General features: G+C 31.6%; 1 protein-coding gene across 1 annotated transcript; it reads right to left on the reverse strand.

The window, feature by feature from the left end:
* Positions 1–11,664: 11,664 nt before the first annotated feature.
* Positions 11,665–14,335, reverse strand: LOC122611087 (tropinone reductase homolog At5g06060-like). Its single transcript, XM_043784049.1, has 5 exons — positions 14,223–14,335; positions 13,908–14,115; positions 12,573–12,789; positions 12,375–12,487; positions 11,665–11,991 (listed from the first exon to the last, which is right to left on the reverse strand). The coding sequence occupies exons 1-5, from the start codon at positions 14,300–14,302 to the stop codon at positions 11,803–11,805; spliced, it is 807 nt and encodes a 268-aa protein (XP_043639984.1). The 5' UTR covers positions 14,303–14,335; the 3' UTR covers positions 11,665–11,802.
* Between the last annotated feature and the right edge of the window lie 879 nt (positions 14,336–15,214).

Genomic DNA, 15,214 nt, shown 5'->3' on the forward strand with positions numbered 1-15,214 from the left:
TAAGACTAGTTAAGAGTTATATAATCCTTATATTATATATATAAAAAAAGTTAAAGTATGAATCAATTCTAAAACTAAATCATATCTCCTCATAATGATGTTAAATCTACTTTTGTTTGTTAACTAGATTATTACCCGCATAATGCGTTGAAAACGTATAAAATTAATGACATGTTAAATTTTTATAATATCATAAGTTGAAAATTATTTAACCAGGTAAGAATTAAACCAATATAAAACATGAAGTTACATTAGTGGTCGTTTAGATTCTGATTAACAGTGACCAGACAGTTGAAACATCATCTATTAGAGGTCTCACTAAGTAATGTTTTCATTTCATTGGATGTCGTTCATTCATCCGGATATGTCTGCATATCATTGTACTTGTGCGTTAACGATTTGCCCGAATAATTTATATATCGCATGTGGTGTTAATATTAATTAAAATTATGCATAATATCATTGCAGTTTTCATACAATTATTTTTCTTATATATAATTGTGATAGCTTACAATAGACTTCATATTTGTTTTTTTAGTCCAAAACATTAATTTAATAAAAACTTTATATGATATAAATCCTATACAAAAAATCCTTATAACCAAATTTTATTCGTTATATTATAAAAATCTTATACAAAATAAATTTAAAAAAACATATTACTTCAAAAAAGAAAATTTTATTGTAAAAAAATTAAAAAATAATTTAAGGATAAAAAATGATGTAATATATAAAAATATTAGTTTCCATAATTATTCTATTAAAAACATTTATCATTAATGTCTACAAACTTAGATAATAGAATAATAATAATTTAAATATATTAAAATAAAATAAAATTTAAAAATGTTAAATAAGGTATATAAAATCATCATTTGATCTAATAGCTGTAATTAAAAATTGAACTTCATTTAAGAGTCCATAGTTCTCCAATTATAAATTAAAGTTTCTCTTTTAGTGTATTAGTGTTAATATGATCTAATACGTGTATTAGTGGTATTTATCAATCAATGAATGTATTGATTGATGTATACGAGCATGGTACCCGAGCAATACAGCGACAGTGGTGGGGAAAGCGGTTTAGTGCTGTCACTGATGGTACTATTCATGGTGGTGGCTGTGTCAAGTGGTGTAGGTTGATGTAATTGTGATAGTAAAAATTTTTATAAGATAAGGACTTAAAGTGTTAATTATTAAAATAAAGATTTATAGTGTAAATTAGTTCAAAGGGCTAAACATAAAAAGTCTAGTGCAATTCTATTAATTCAAAGGTAGAATTACCTAAAATAAAAATGGGTTTTTTTTTATAAGGGAAAATATATATAAGGGAATATAAATATAGATAGGATTCAATTCGTTAATATATATATATATATATATATATAGTGAAAAGTTATTTTGGAAACTCTTTTTTTTGCGAGAACCTTTGAGAACTTTTCAAATCAAGCCTAACCGATGATTATTCTTTACATGAAAATTGTTTTTTGATTGTTTTCTGAATAACTTATGTGTAATTTTGAAGTTTATAATTGTTTGGAGACATGTATTATCATCCGTTATACAATTATATAGTTGATCACATGTAATCATAGCAATATTCGTGCACATGTGATCAAGAATCCAAATCTCCACATAGTTGTATAACTGATGTTAATCCATACCTCCAAACAATTATAAACTTCAAAATTATACATAAGTTATTCAGAAAACAATCAAAAAACAATTTTCATGTAAAGAATAATCATCGGTTGGACTTGATTTGAAAGTTCTTAAAGGTTCTCTTAAAAAAAAGTCTCAAAATAACTTTACCCTATATATATATATATCGATTTTGATGTATATGAATGTCAATTGATTTGGGCTTTTCAATGCAATTAGTGGTGATTTTATGGTGTTAAAGTGCCTTAAGAGTAAATCAATGGTTCATATACCCTCTGAAAGGAGACATTGATGGTGATGCTTTTGAACGGAGTTTATGCTTTTAAATAACTCAACCCATCTGTTTTTCTTTCATTTTCCATTCTCTTTCCTTTCCCTCCAGCCATGTATTCCTAATTCCTCTTTTTAGTTTTAACTTTTATTTATTAATTTATGAAAAATGATTAATCAACCTAACTCATATGCCTTAAAATCAACCTAAAACCTTAAGAATTTGACATGTGATTTCATTAATTCTCTTTCATAATCTTGTCCCCTGATTTTTTCACATGTCATCATCTAATTATTATTAGGCATATCTTTAGGCACACAAATTAGGTTGATTTATCATTATTCTTAATTTATTTCTTGAAATAAAATAAATGTTGTTGGTGGTCGTACTGACGTTTTCAGGGATCAACAACATTTCGAGAGGTAAACTGTTATCACCTTAGAATTTGCAGGTCTACTTCTTGCCTGACACTCTCTCCCTTGGAGCCGACATTACCAAGGTGAAGGCCAAGGAAGAAAGTTTGCTCACTTTTGAGGATCTTGAAAACCTAAACCCAGCTGAAATTCTTGGTAAAAAATGCTTTGAGATGTATGTTGTTATATCTACCGGGTTGACTTGAGAGATTGCTTATTTCAATTCTAAGGTTAGTTGTGGTAGTATTTATTATGTTTTTTTATTTCCGAGATTGCTCATTACGTGTTTCCTAAGGTTTTTGATGTCTGAAATTCAAATCAATAGTACAGTATGTATATATGAAACTAATTTTTTTCGGCATCTATATGTTGGCTTGAAAGATTGCTTTTTTTTTTAATTCAGAGATGTATGCTTGAAATGGGTAGGAACAAAGAGAGGAGGTTGAGCCATTATATTGCTCTTACACTCTAACTAGGTACATTTACAGTTTCTATATATTCTTGTTTGAAATCCAATCATAATAAAGTTAAACAATTCGTCGCATATAACTTTCGCCTTCGATGTGGAATTCTGTTAAGTCATGGGTTCGTTAAGGAGACTCAGCGCTGAACCTTGTTAGCGACTCCTCAACGACCATCAATTATCTTCGAGTTAAGGATAAGTTCAATGACTCACCACCAAGATTTGTAAGTCAAATAAAGACGGGAATATAAAGATAACAAGGAGGGTCCCCAAGGACACGTGTTGATCAAGTAGAATGAAGACATGTGACCTTATACCAAAATGGTACTTTGGTGTTTTTCTTTCATACCCGTTTTGGAAAGAAACAAGATGGAGAAAGAGACTCATGCAGATCTGTCTTACACACCAATAGATGGTTGACAACCTTTCATGTGTCAACATCTATTGGGTTGTCTTGTGATGCCTTTTCTCTTCCCATATAAAGTATCACTTAACCTAGCCGCACTCTTGTTGGTGTGTGTTCCACATTTACACTTTGTGTGTTTTGCATCATATATAGTAAAATTGTTAGTTTTTAGTGTGTCAAAAAGTTAACAATTAATATATTTTTTTTCTTTCTTATTTAAACTCACCATGTATTCACTGTTAAATCAATAATACTAATAATTCTCCAAAATCAATCTTCATCCCCGACGCGCATTTTCATCAACATTTTCATGTTACGAATCAATCTCATGTCAAATGCTAACAATTAACATTATCCTTTTTAAATGCGTCTACTACATGCAATCAATTATAATTCATTCCCACCCTCATAATAAGAATCTTTTAAAGTTAAAATCGTGAGGGAATCCATTGGTACAACATATATATCTTTACTCTTATATCATGGAGCAAGCCCTTTTTTAAATCTCTAATTACAACTTTGAACTACCAAACTTACCCATATTCTTTATTTACTAATTTAAACATCTCTACCTAATATACCTATAATACCCTTAAATCTCAACCACTCATTTTTTTTCTCTCCTCAAATCTCAACCACTCATTTTTTTCTCCCTTCTCCATAAATCATATTATTCCTCTAATTCAATCAAAATATTTTATCTTAAAAACCGTATATCGATAAATTATAAAAATTATATGGGTGTTTTTAAAATTTCATGCTCTTTCGATGTCATTTGATATACTTTCGACGAATTTTTAAATCCGGGTACGGATCTCGTACGGCCAAGACATTTGGCTATCACACTCTATGATTTTAATTTTTAAACCGTATATCGATAAACTTCGAGAGATATTTGTGTAGTTTTAAAGATTAAAAGTTCTTTCGAAAAGCTAAAGCTCCGAACACGTTTCATTTTGGAGCTGTTTTTTCTTTCAAATAAAAACTAAAACTAGTTGCATCCAAACAAAAGCTTTTAATATTTTAGGAGATTTTAGTTTAAAATAAAAAGTTAAAGCTTATAGGAACTAGATTTATTTTCCAATTATAAAAATAGGAAACAAATTAAAAGTTGTAGAATTAGAATTAGAATTAGAATAGGAATAGGATTATTATTATAGAGACAAAGTTACGGATCGAGATATATTATTTATCAAAGATATATATCCAATCCAAACCTTACATATATACATCGACTAATATCAAAACCCTACCAATAAGCAATTTCTTTCTATCAACTATATATATCGATCACCTGCTAAACGAACCGGCCATCTATCTATCTAATATATATCACTTTAATTACGTTAACAATTAGCTAGCTAGTTAGCCATGGCCGCCGCCTCCAAAGCGTCAGCGAAAGGAATGGAAGAGTACGCGAACGATAGTTACAACGAAGCCATCGGCCACTTCACTGAGGCCATCAAACACGAACGAAAAGAAGCCATCCATTACGCCAACCGCGCCATCATGTACCATCTACAACGCGAATATTCCAGTGGCTTAAAAGACGCTATAGGTCTGAGTGATGCTTATGTCAGCCTGACGAAATACCACGCTGACCTTTCCGCAATCAAGAAAGGTCTCAAAGTTGACCCGAATAACATAGACTTGAAATTTGATCTTGCTTATGCTCAGTCTATGTTTAAAAATCAGCAGGCTGTTGAGTTGGACGAGGACGAGGAAGTACACAAAGTAGAAGAAGAAGAAGAAACGATTAAAGTTATAACTCAACAAAACGTGATTCATAGGGGGCTTAGGCATAGGGTGAGGTGGGCGGCCACACAGGGCCCGGTTTTTTAAGGACTCCGTTTATAAAAATTATATGTACATATAAGTTAATTATGTACATATACATATTACTACTATATGTTATATACCATATCGTTACTTTTAATAATTAACTATAATAATTAAAATGTTACATACGTATATTATTTTTACGTCGTCAGGTCAAATTTTCTTTAGATATACTACATGTTAGTCAACCTGTAAATTAGTTTGACCATCTGAGATTGCTATATTTTTCACATAAAGTTCATCGATCTGTTCTTCGTTTACAAAGTTCTTTTTTTTTCCCCCAAAGTTCTTCGACTCCAAAGTTCTTCTTGGAGCTTATGTTTTTGTTTTTCTGTGTTAGTACGTTGAAACTATTTGTTTATGTTTTTTGTTTTTTTATTTAAATTTACCGAAGAAATTAAAGTGCATTGTTTACATTTGCTTATACGTGGTTTCATGTTTTACAAATCATTTATTGGTAGAGATCTTTTACGGTATAAGGTAATTGATGAAAGAGGTAGTGCATATACTTGATATTATATGCCTTTTTAAAGGTATGCAATCAATTCTTTCTGCGCTTTTCCTAATTCCTACTAATAATATTAAAACTTTCTTTAGTTGAAGCAGTGCTTTTTGTGACCATGTTGACTTTTTACAGAAATAGTCAAAGTTGAAGATGAATTTAATTAGGTCAAAAAGACATTTGCTAAAGGAGTTGGCCTTCATCTGCCATGTTGAACATTCTCACAAATTAATAATAAATGTTTATTTTGCAAAATGATCAATCAAAACAGTTAACACGTTATACTCAAACAAATTAAACAACCGATGCAAAAATCTATTATAGGAGAAAGGTAACATGCAATAGCCTCAAGGTTTTTTAACATTTTAAACCCCCAACTGTATATCCAGCATCGACGACGTACGATAACTTGTCCAGTAATGTAAGATGCGACCGGAAGGCAAAGGAATGCGACTAGTGGTGATATTTCATCTGCTTCTACTACGGGTCGAAGAGGTTTTCGAGCCATTAATGCCCCATACGCTTTCATGACTTTAGGGTTGACCTCCTCTTTGACATAGTACATTAAAGTAGACGATCAAAAAAGCTTGGGCAAAGTAATTAAATTAGCAGATCAGATAGCAAGTAGATTTTACAGCATTTTTAAATGGGTAGTCAAGTTTGGTTGATGCAACAAGGATCTTTTTTCTTTCTCTTACTTTATACTCCCAACTTAAATATTTTAATTTGACTTACTCTTTCTTCTTTAATTTTGATTATAAGTATTTTTATTTACGTAATATAATATTTAATAATACTTATATCAATGAAATATATATCTAAAACTTAATTGATTAATATATTTTATATCAAGTATGCATGTTACAACACAAACAAAAAAATTTAAAGTGAAAATTGAGAAAGAATGACATCAAAAGTCAAACTATTGTATTTAACTTAAACGGTGGAGTATATTTTATTACAAAATATTTAACATGTTATATATGTTGAAATTGGCTCTTCTATCTACAAGTAATGTTATGAGTAGTTTTAAGGTCCTTAGGGAGCTCTTGATGGTGGTTTTGATACCCCATGGTACGACTGTACGAGTAATTGAAACATAAAAAAGTTTTAAAATAATATTTATGTGTATGTTTCTAATAAAACTAATACTTTTAGTTATCATGAAAAGCTTAAAAGTGTTAATTTTATTTAACTATTTAGTAAGATTTATTTTTTTTATGAAAAACTAAAAAATACAATACTAATGGAAAATAAAATTTTATAATAATTAAAATTATAATAACTGATAGCGCTACATATATAATGGACGACTTATCTTTTTATAATAATAATAATTAGATTTATAATATCAAAAGTTAAAATAGTAGTGACAAGTTAAAAAGCATTATGACGCGGGCCCGAATGACGTCGTCGAAAATCAACAGGCCACAGTTAATAATAATGGAGTAGAAATGAGATGAAAAAGATGAAAAGTCAAAACTTGACTATATACACAAATATATGACATGTATGACTCGAGTGCCGACAAATAGATGGTGAATTGAAAACTTAAGTGAACAATTTGGACTTTGAAATGAATTTTGTTAATTAAAATAAATTAAGTTTTGAAAGTTGGTTTTTAAACTAAAAAAAAAAACATAAAATGAAAATGGCAACTAAATTAAGCCAATAAACAAACAAAATAAAAGTCTGTAGAGTTTCTAAATTATGAATAAAAGTTTGTTTTTATTAAATTACATAAAACACATTACAATACCTAAAACACACTTAAATAAAATACGTAAAACACACTTAATTAAAATACTAAAATGGACTTAATTCAAATACTAAAACAGACTTAATTTAAACGAAAGTGGGCAACCGTGATAAGGTCCCTGAAACAATGCTTATATCTGAAGCTCTTCCCATAATTCCAACGGTACTCCTAATGCGCCGTTGAATAGAACAATCGATCACCTTGCCTTTGTGCATTCAACCTCGTATAGATTGCCTCAAACACCTTACATTCATTGCAAATTTTGTTGAAGTGACCTAGTAGTTGAGATTTGGTCCGTGAACCTTCAGTCGTGCGCCTGTTGAAGTTTTCAGATATGGCGATCCAACTTGTTTGGCTTGGCCTTGGGTTAACCATTTCACGTTCTTGTATCCAACACCTGCATAACAAAAGCTCTTCGGATTGAGTCCACATTTGTCTCGCCATTTTGAAATTGAAAGGTTTTGAGGAGGAAAAAAAATGATCTAAAAGAGGTTGTGATTTGAACTAAGTATGTTAGTTGGGTATAAAAAGGGGGGAAAATAATAAAAGTTTCGAATAAAAATTCAAAAGTTTTTTTCAAAATTCAAATTTTAGAAATTCAAAATTTTAAAAATTATCAATAAAACGGGCCCTATAAACCGATAATAATAATGAAAGTTTTGAGTTAATTTCTTTTTTAATTATATAATTTTGTTAAATATAAAATAACAATAAATAAAAATTGGGAAAGAGATGGAATTGATAATGTGTGATGAATAGGTGATTTAAGAGGGAGAAAAACTGATATAGCAATAAAAAAAAAGGGAGGATAGTGTCTTTCATTGGCAGAGGCCTAAGGGCATCCACAATGGCAAAGCTTTTGCCCCAATGGTAAAAGCTTGAAACTAGCATTAAATCCTTTAAATTGTAATAAAATATGTAAGAGAAAGAGTGTAAAAGTTTGAAGTTTTACAAGTCATTGGAAAAAAAAAGATTTTACTCCTAATGATAAAAAGTCTTTATAAAAGGTTTTTATAATAGTATCAAGTCTTAAAAAAAACTTTATAAAAACAACATTGGAGATGCTCTACGCAGCCTCCAATAATATGGGCTTTTGTCACGTGGAACTCGGGTGGGCACGAATTCCATCACACCAAAACCAATCTTCAAATTTCATATGGTGCTGTAGAAATAGAAATGTGGGGACGACTGATTGATGATGTGGCAAGTCATGAGTGGCCGGTCAAAGTCAATACTAAGCTCACAAAATGAAAGGAATATGTGAGCTCCTGCTCCTGCCTTCCTTGCGTGAAGTCCCACCAGAAACATGGGCTGCTGTTGTCTTAGTAGTTCCAGCCGACCCATCAAAATAAATATTAAATTTATGGGCTCATATGGCCTGGGCTAGTGGGCTGGGTGAGTGTACTTGGTCAAAGTTGTCAACCAAAACCAAATACTCGTAAAAATGCAATCGGCGGCAGCAGCTATATAAACTTTTTCATTGCTTTGTAACTTGACTTTGTCTTCAATATGCTTGAATTTAGAAACTTCACTTGATCATTGCTTTATGTCAAGTTTTAGCCATGTTCTAGCTCCATTTAAGCTCCATAATCAACCAAGTCATTTTATAAACCTACAAAATACTTGCGTAATATTAAGCATCTAAAAACATACAAATTCCACTAAAAATGCAACCAAGTAAATAAAATTAGCCAAACAAATCAATATGCAAAACATGTATAATTTGACAAATATAACTCTGATTGGTGGATAAATAATTAGAACTAACGATTTCCCTTTTTAAGTATATAATAAAATTACATGCTTATGTCGATCTTTTATACTGAAGATAAAAGAGGTACCCGTGCAATGCAGCGGAGATGACGACGGTGGTGGCTGTAACGAGATGTGGTTATTAATGTAAAAATAATTGATGTAAAAGAGAGTAATGTAGTTAATTTAAAGGTTGAGTAATGTAGGTTTTAAATAATTTCATTGAGGAAAGAAATTATATGTATATTATGTAGAAATATTTAAATTATTGAATAAAGGAGATAGGTAGTTTGGTTAGATAAGGGTTGTAAAATACTTTAAGGTCGCGTTTGGTTCATAGAATTTGATGGAATCTGATGGAATTGGAATTGAATTCCATTCCTCAGTGTGTTTGGTTGGTTAAAGATGGATGAATCACATTCCGTTGGAATGTTAACATTCCCTCATTTGATGGAATCTCCATTCCTTGAGAATGGGGGAAGGAATCTCATTCCGTCCCTCATTTGAATCTTCAAAAAATCAAAAACATTCCATCAAATTTCATTCCTTCAGATTCCAATTCCTTTGAAAAATTCCATTTCTTCCAAAAACATTCCGCGAACCAAACGCGCCCTAAGTGTATTTTGAGTAGATACATTGTGTGAGCTAAGAATGTTTTGAAAGTCAAAGTGTATTTTGGGTTTTTTTTTATATAATAAGTTTAAAATGGGATAAAGGTAATTTGTATTATGAAGGAGTAAAAATAAATTTGATTAAACGATAGCTTTTGTATATATATTAAGTCATGACTTAATCTTGATGACTTAATTTTGATTAACTGAATTATTAACTTAATTAATAAAAAGTCAGTAACTTTCTCCATTCAGATAAACAAACAAAAACAAACAAGGACTTAGTTTCCCATTATAATAATAGGAAACAAATGATATTTGTCCGATTAGAAATAGAATAGGATACGCATAGAAACAAAGTTACGGAGTATATATATATCGATTGATAATTAACCCTAACAATAAGCAATATCTTTCTTCGACAATATATAACGATCACCTGCTAAACGATCTATTTAATATATATCACCTTAATTAATTACGTTAACAATAAGCTAGCTAGCCATGTCCGCCGCCGCCTCCAAAGCGTCAGCCAAAGGAATGGAAGCGTACGAGAACGGAAAGTACAGCGAAGCCATCGGCCACTTCACTGACGCCATCAAACACGAACCAACAGAAGCCATCCATTACGTCACCCGCTCCTTCACTTACTGACAGCAATGCGAATATTACAGTGCCTTAAAAGACGCTAAAAAAGCTGTTAATTTGAACCATAAGGGGACGTCGTCCATGGCCTATAGATATCTGTGTGATGCTTATATCGGCATGAAGCGTTATCACGCTGCCGTTTCCGCAGCCAAGAAAGGTCTCAAAGTTGACCCGAATAACAGAGACTTGAAATTTCAACTTGCTTTTGCTCAGTCTTATTTTAAGGACCAGCACGCTCTTGAGTTGGACGATGAAGAAGAAGAAGAAGACGACGACGAGGAGGAATTCGAAGAGGAAGAAGAAGACGAGGAAGAAACGATTAAAGAGCTTATAACTCAAGAAAACGTGATTCATGGGGGGCTTAGGCATCGGGCGAAGTGGGCGACCGCATAGGTCCCGGTTTATTAAGGACTCCATTTTATAAAAGTATATGTATATATATGTAAATTATATATAGATGATGATGGATTGATTGTGAAAGGCAGTGAATTGTGGTGCGTTGCCACGGATTTTATAAAACTTCAAAGAACCTTTAAATTAGTTTGACCATCTGAGATTGCTATACTTTTCACAAAAAACTCATCACAAAGTTCTTTTTTTATTTTTCTCCAAAGTTCTTCGACTTAAAAGTTCTTCTTGGAGAGCTTATGTTTTTGTTTTTCATGTTAGTACGTTGAAACGTATTGGTAAGATGAATTGAGAAACAAACTATTTGATTATGTTTTTTGTTTTTTATTTTAAATGAGAGAAGAATTTAAAGTGCATTGTTTACATGTGCTTAAGATTTATACAGCTATTGATACGTTTTATCTAACGGATGACAGACTTTAGAACCAAGGCATTAGACCATCCACAACAAGGGTATCCATAGGTGATTTATGATGATATGGAGGATGTTTGTAAGAAGGGTATTGTTGTGAGTGATGAGGTGGAGGGTATCCATCCTTTGGTGTTTGTAGAGAAGGATGGAGGTAGATGACAAAAATTGGATGGATGATGAATTGGTTTGGCAAAAATTAGTTGGGAAGTTATTTGGTTGTTTGTAAGAATGATGGTTATATTATTATTGTGGGTAAAAGATGTTTGTGAGAAGGATGGATGAAAATCTGACGTGACACAGTGATTAGGATGTTTATTACATGGATATCCTAAACTGATGTGGATAGTCTTAGGCATGTCCTAAATGTGTTTCATAGAATGGAAGTTAGAAGCTAAGGGAAAATCTACCCATATAACATTTGCAATCAATTCTATCTGCACTTTTCCTACTAATATTAGTCCTTGTACTATCAGCTAGTAGGTTTTAATTTGTGCACCCACTCTTTTTAAACACCACTTCAATTAGACAGAGAGATTTGACTAAAAACTTGTCAAACATAGTAATGTTTATGTCGCAAAATAATAAATCAAAACAGTTAAAACTTTATACTCGAACAAGTTTAACAAAGGAAGGTAACACGCAATAGCCTCAAGGTTTTTCTAACATTTGAAACCCCCAGCTGTGTATCCCGCATCGACAACAATAACTTGTCCAGTAATATAAGATGACACCGGAAGACAAAGGAATGCTACCAGTGGTGATATTTCATCGGCTTCTGCTATAGGCCGAAGTGGAGTTCGAGCCATTAATGCCCCGTATAATTCCCTGGCTTCAGGGCTGATCTCCTCCTATACCGTAACATAGTAAATTTAAAGTAGATGATCAAAATAACCTGGGCAAATGTTGATTAAAATGTTCAATGAATGGGAGTGTAGAATATATGGGTTGGGCAGACCCAATAGCAAGTAAATTTTACGGCATTTCAAAATGGGCCGTCAAGTTGGGTTCCTCCAAGGAAAATTCTTATCTTTTTCTTCTTTTATATTTTTGGAGATCAAAAATAATTTACATGTTAAAAATTATTAAAAAACATTTTATCAATTAGAATCATGATCCAGGTTTTCGAAACAAATCAAAGGTAGCTCGATCTTAACCCATATTTAGGTATATATATTGAAACTGGCCTGTCTATCTGTAAGTAATGTATTGTGAGTTGTTTTAAGGATCTTACGGAACTCTTCGAATTCATGGTGGTTTTGACACCCCATGGTGCGACTGTATTGGTGCGAATATTGTCTTTTGCCCATTCACAAGCCAAGTTTTTGGTTAACTGATTAATCGCACCTGCACACATCAAGCACTAAACGATTGATACTTACTTTGTTTTTTATCAAAATATGTTGTTACAAATAATAGTTAGATAAGTGACCTTTGGAAGCTGCATAGACAGAGATGCAAGGAAGACCCGTAACACCAGCCACGGAAGATATGAAAACGATGCTTGCATTGCCTGATGACTTGAGCAGTGGGTGCGCGAGTTGAGTCAAATGATAGGGAGATTCAACGTTTGACCCCATTATATATGCATAATCTTCAGATGTATATTTGGTTGCATCCTTAAGTAGCACCGATGCCGCATTGTTTATCTATAACACAGTACAAGAATAATACTAAAAGGTAAAAACCAATCTTCTTTAGATTAGAAGAATGAATTACACCCTTTACAAGAATAATACTAAAAGGACCACAAACACCCTTTATTCAGAAAAAGACAAAACCATAGAATGAATTACATCATGATTTAGATTAGAATACAAAAATATACGAAATGTACCTTACCGAAAAAGTCATGTTATGTTTTTAGTGAATACAAAAATATACGAAATTTTTACCATACGTCCCGTCTTTCTATTTCCCTTAGTTTTCATTTTCTCATAGAATCATAATATGACCTCTCAATTTGTCTTTAACTTTAAGAAAATTCTTATCTAATAAAACAATCCAAAATATTACGCCTAAGATCCCAATTATGTCATCAACTTCTATAGTTAACACAATTAAAATTGAGTTGAAGTTAAGTAAAGAAGTAGGGGGTGACGGTGTTGTCAAGAATGGTGTTGTAACGCCAACCCTTTGCATGTTGTCTTTTTTGTTAAATACTCATGGTGTGGCTACGGTATGAGTTGTCAGTTGTGGAGAATGACTAGCCGGTTGGCCTCCCTTACCCAAATAAGCATACTTTATTTTTAGAAAAACATATATAGGGATGGAGGAACCTTAGCTTCACTACCACAATTAGATACTCATCGACTTATCCCGTATGAGCCATATGATACCAGTACAATACCTCCATCCTAATCCCTATATGATCTGGGCACCCTGAAGGATCAAACTCACGTATTTAAACTTCACATATGGGTGTAGGCTTCATTAATTGGTAACGGGTACCTTAAAGGAATTATTTTTTGCCCCAAGTGACGATTAAACCTGAGACCTTAAAGTCACCAAGTGTTTGCCTTACCACTAGGCTAATTTCTTGTTGGTAGAAAAACATATATAATCCGTATAAAACTTGTTTATATTTTATTTGTATAAATCTTTATAAACAAAGTATTGTATAAACCTTTTAAATAACTCAGTAAAATAGACAGGCCAACCACCAACTTTCTAAAGTCAACTAATAAGGAATCATTACAAATTTTGATATTTATTAAAAGTTTCCTAGTTCTACATCATTTAATTTTTTGAGTCAAGTTGAACTTACAAGGATGTTAAGTTTGCCACTAAAAATTGAAGAAACAGTATTGATAAGGTCAATCCTTTGTTCCTTGGAAGACAAATCACACACAGAAGCTGTTACTTGATACCCCTTGCCTTTCCATTCTTCAAGCCTTTCATTGATTTCATCTTGATTTCTTGAACAAGTGTGAATAGTTGCTCCAAATCCAGCTAATTCTTCCACAATCGCATAACTAGATATAAACCAACAAATTAATTAAAAAAAATATTTAATTCAAATACGTACCATCAAATGAAATGAAATGATGATATTTTTGAGAAATAGTGAACTACTAATTACCCAATGCCTCTGGTGCCACCAGTGACCAGAGCGGTCATGCCCTTTAGAGACCACCTATCCTCTCTGCTGCTACTTGCCATCCTTTATTTTCTTAATTCCAAATTCAGCGTATGTGGTTGTGGAACATGTGGTATTATATACATGAAACAAGTACATAAATAATACTTACATGTGGGGACCACATAAATCTATTTTATACTTATATATTAATTAACACTGTATTCACGTAATTTGACCGTAATCATAACGGAGACGGTGTGATTGTGAGGGCGATTGTTGATGACTTGATGTTATATGTGGCGTTATATGTGGCTTTAAGTGGAATGGATAATTGATGCAAAAGGAATTTGATTTAAAGAATTAATGGAGATACTTTTAAAAATTATAAACATAATTTAAACACTATGGATATTTTACATACAAGTAATTTTCTAATGTATACCCTCCGTCTTACTAAATGTGTCTTATTTTGAATATTCAAAGTCTTCTTTTATAAACTTTAACCTTAAATATTTTGATTTATGTTACATAATATTTAATGGGACGGGGAAGTAACTTTTAACATGCAGCTATTTATTTTTAATTTAGTATGAATTATTAATTCATATTGTAGCTGATTTTTCTCGCATAAGTCAAAGCCCTTAAAATTAAATTTTCCAAAGAGTACAAATTAACACATTGTCTTGCGTTGATAATTAACTTGTACATTATATTGTATAAGTTTGTGATATACTCTTTTTGTTCCATTAAATTTGTCCACTTTCAAATTTTCAAACTCAAACTTTATGAACTTTGACCATAAATATTTTTTGTTTGTGTTATATAATATTTGATAAAAGTTATATTAATTAACTGTTTTTTAGATGTGTTTTTCATTGGTATAACTTTCATTAACTATTATATAACACAACTAAAAATATATATGGTCAAAGTTCGTAGAGTTTTACTTTGAAAATTTAAAAGTGGACAACTTTAGTGGGACCAGGGGGGGT

Source organism: Erigeron canadensis, chromosome 8 (assembly GCF_010389155.1).
Source record: "Erigeron canadensis isolate Cc75 chromosome 8, C_canadensis_v1, whole genome shotgun sequence".
NCBI classification, from domain to species: domain Eukaryota; kingdom Viridiplantae; phylum Streptophyta; class Magnoliopsida; order Asterales; family Asteraceae; genus Erigeron; species Erigeron canadensis.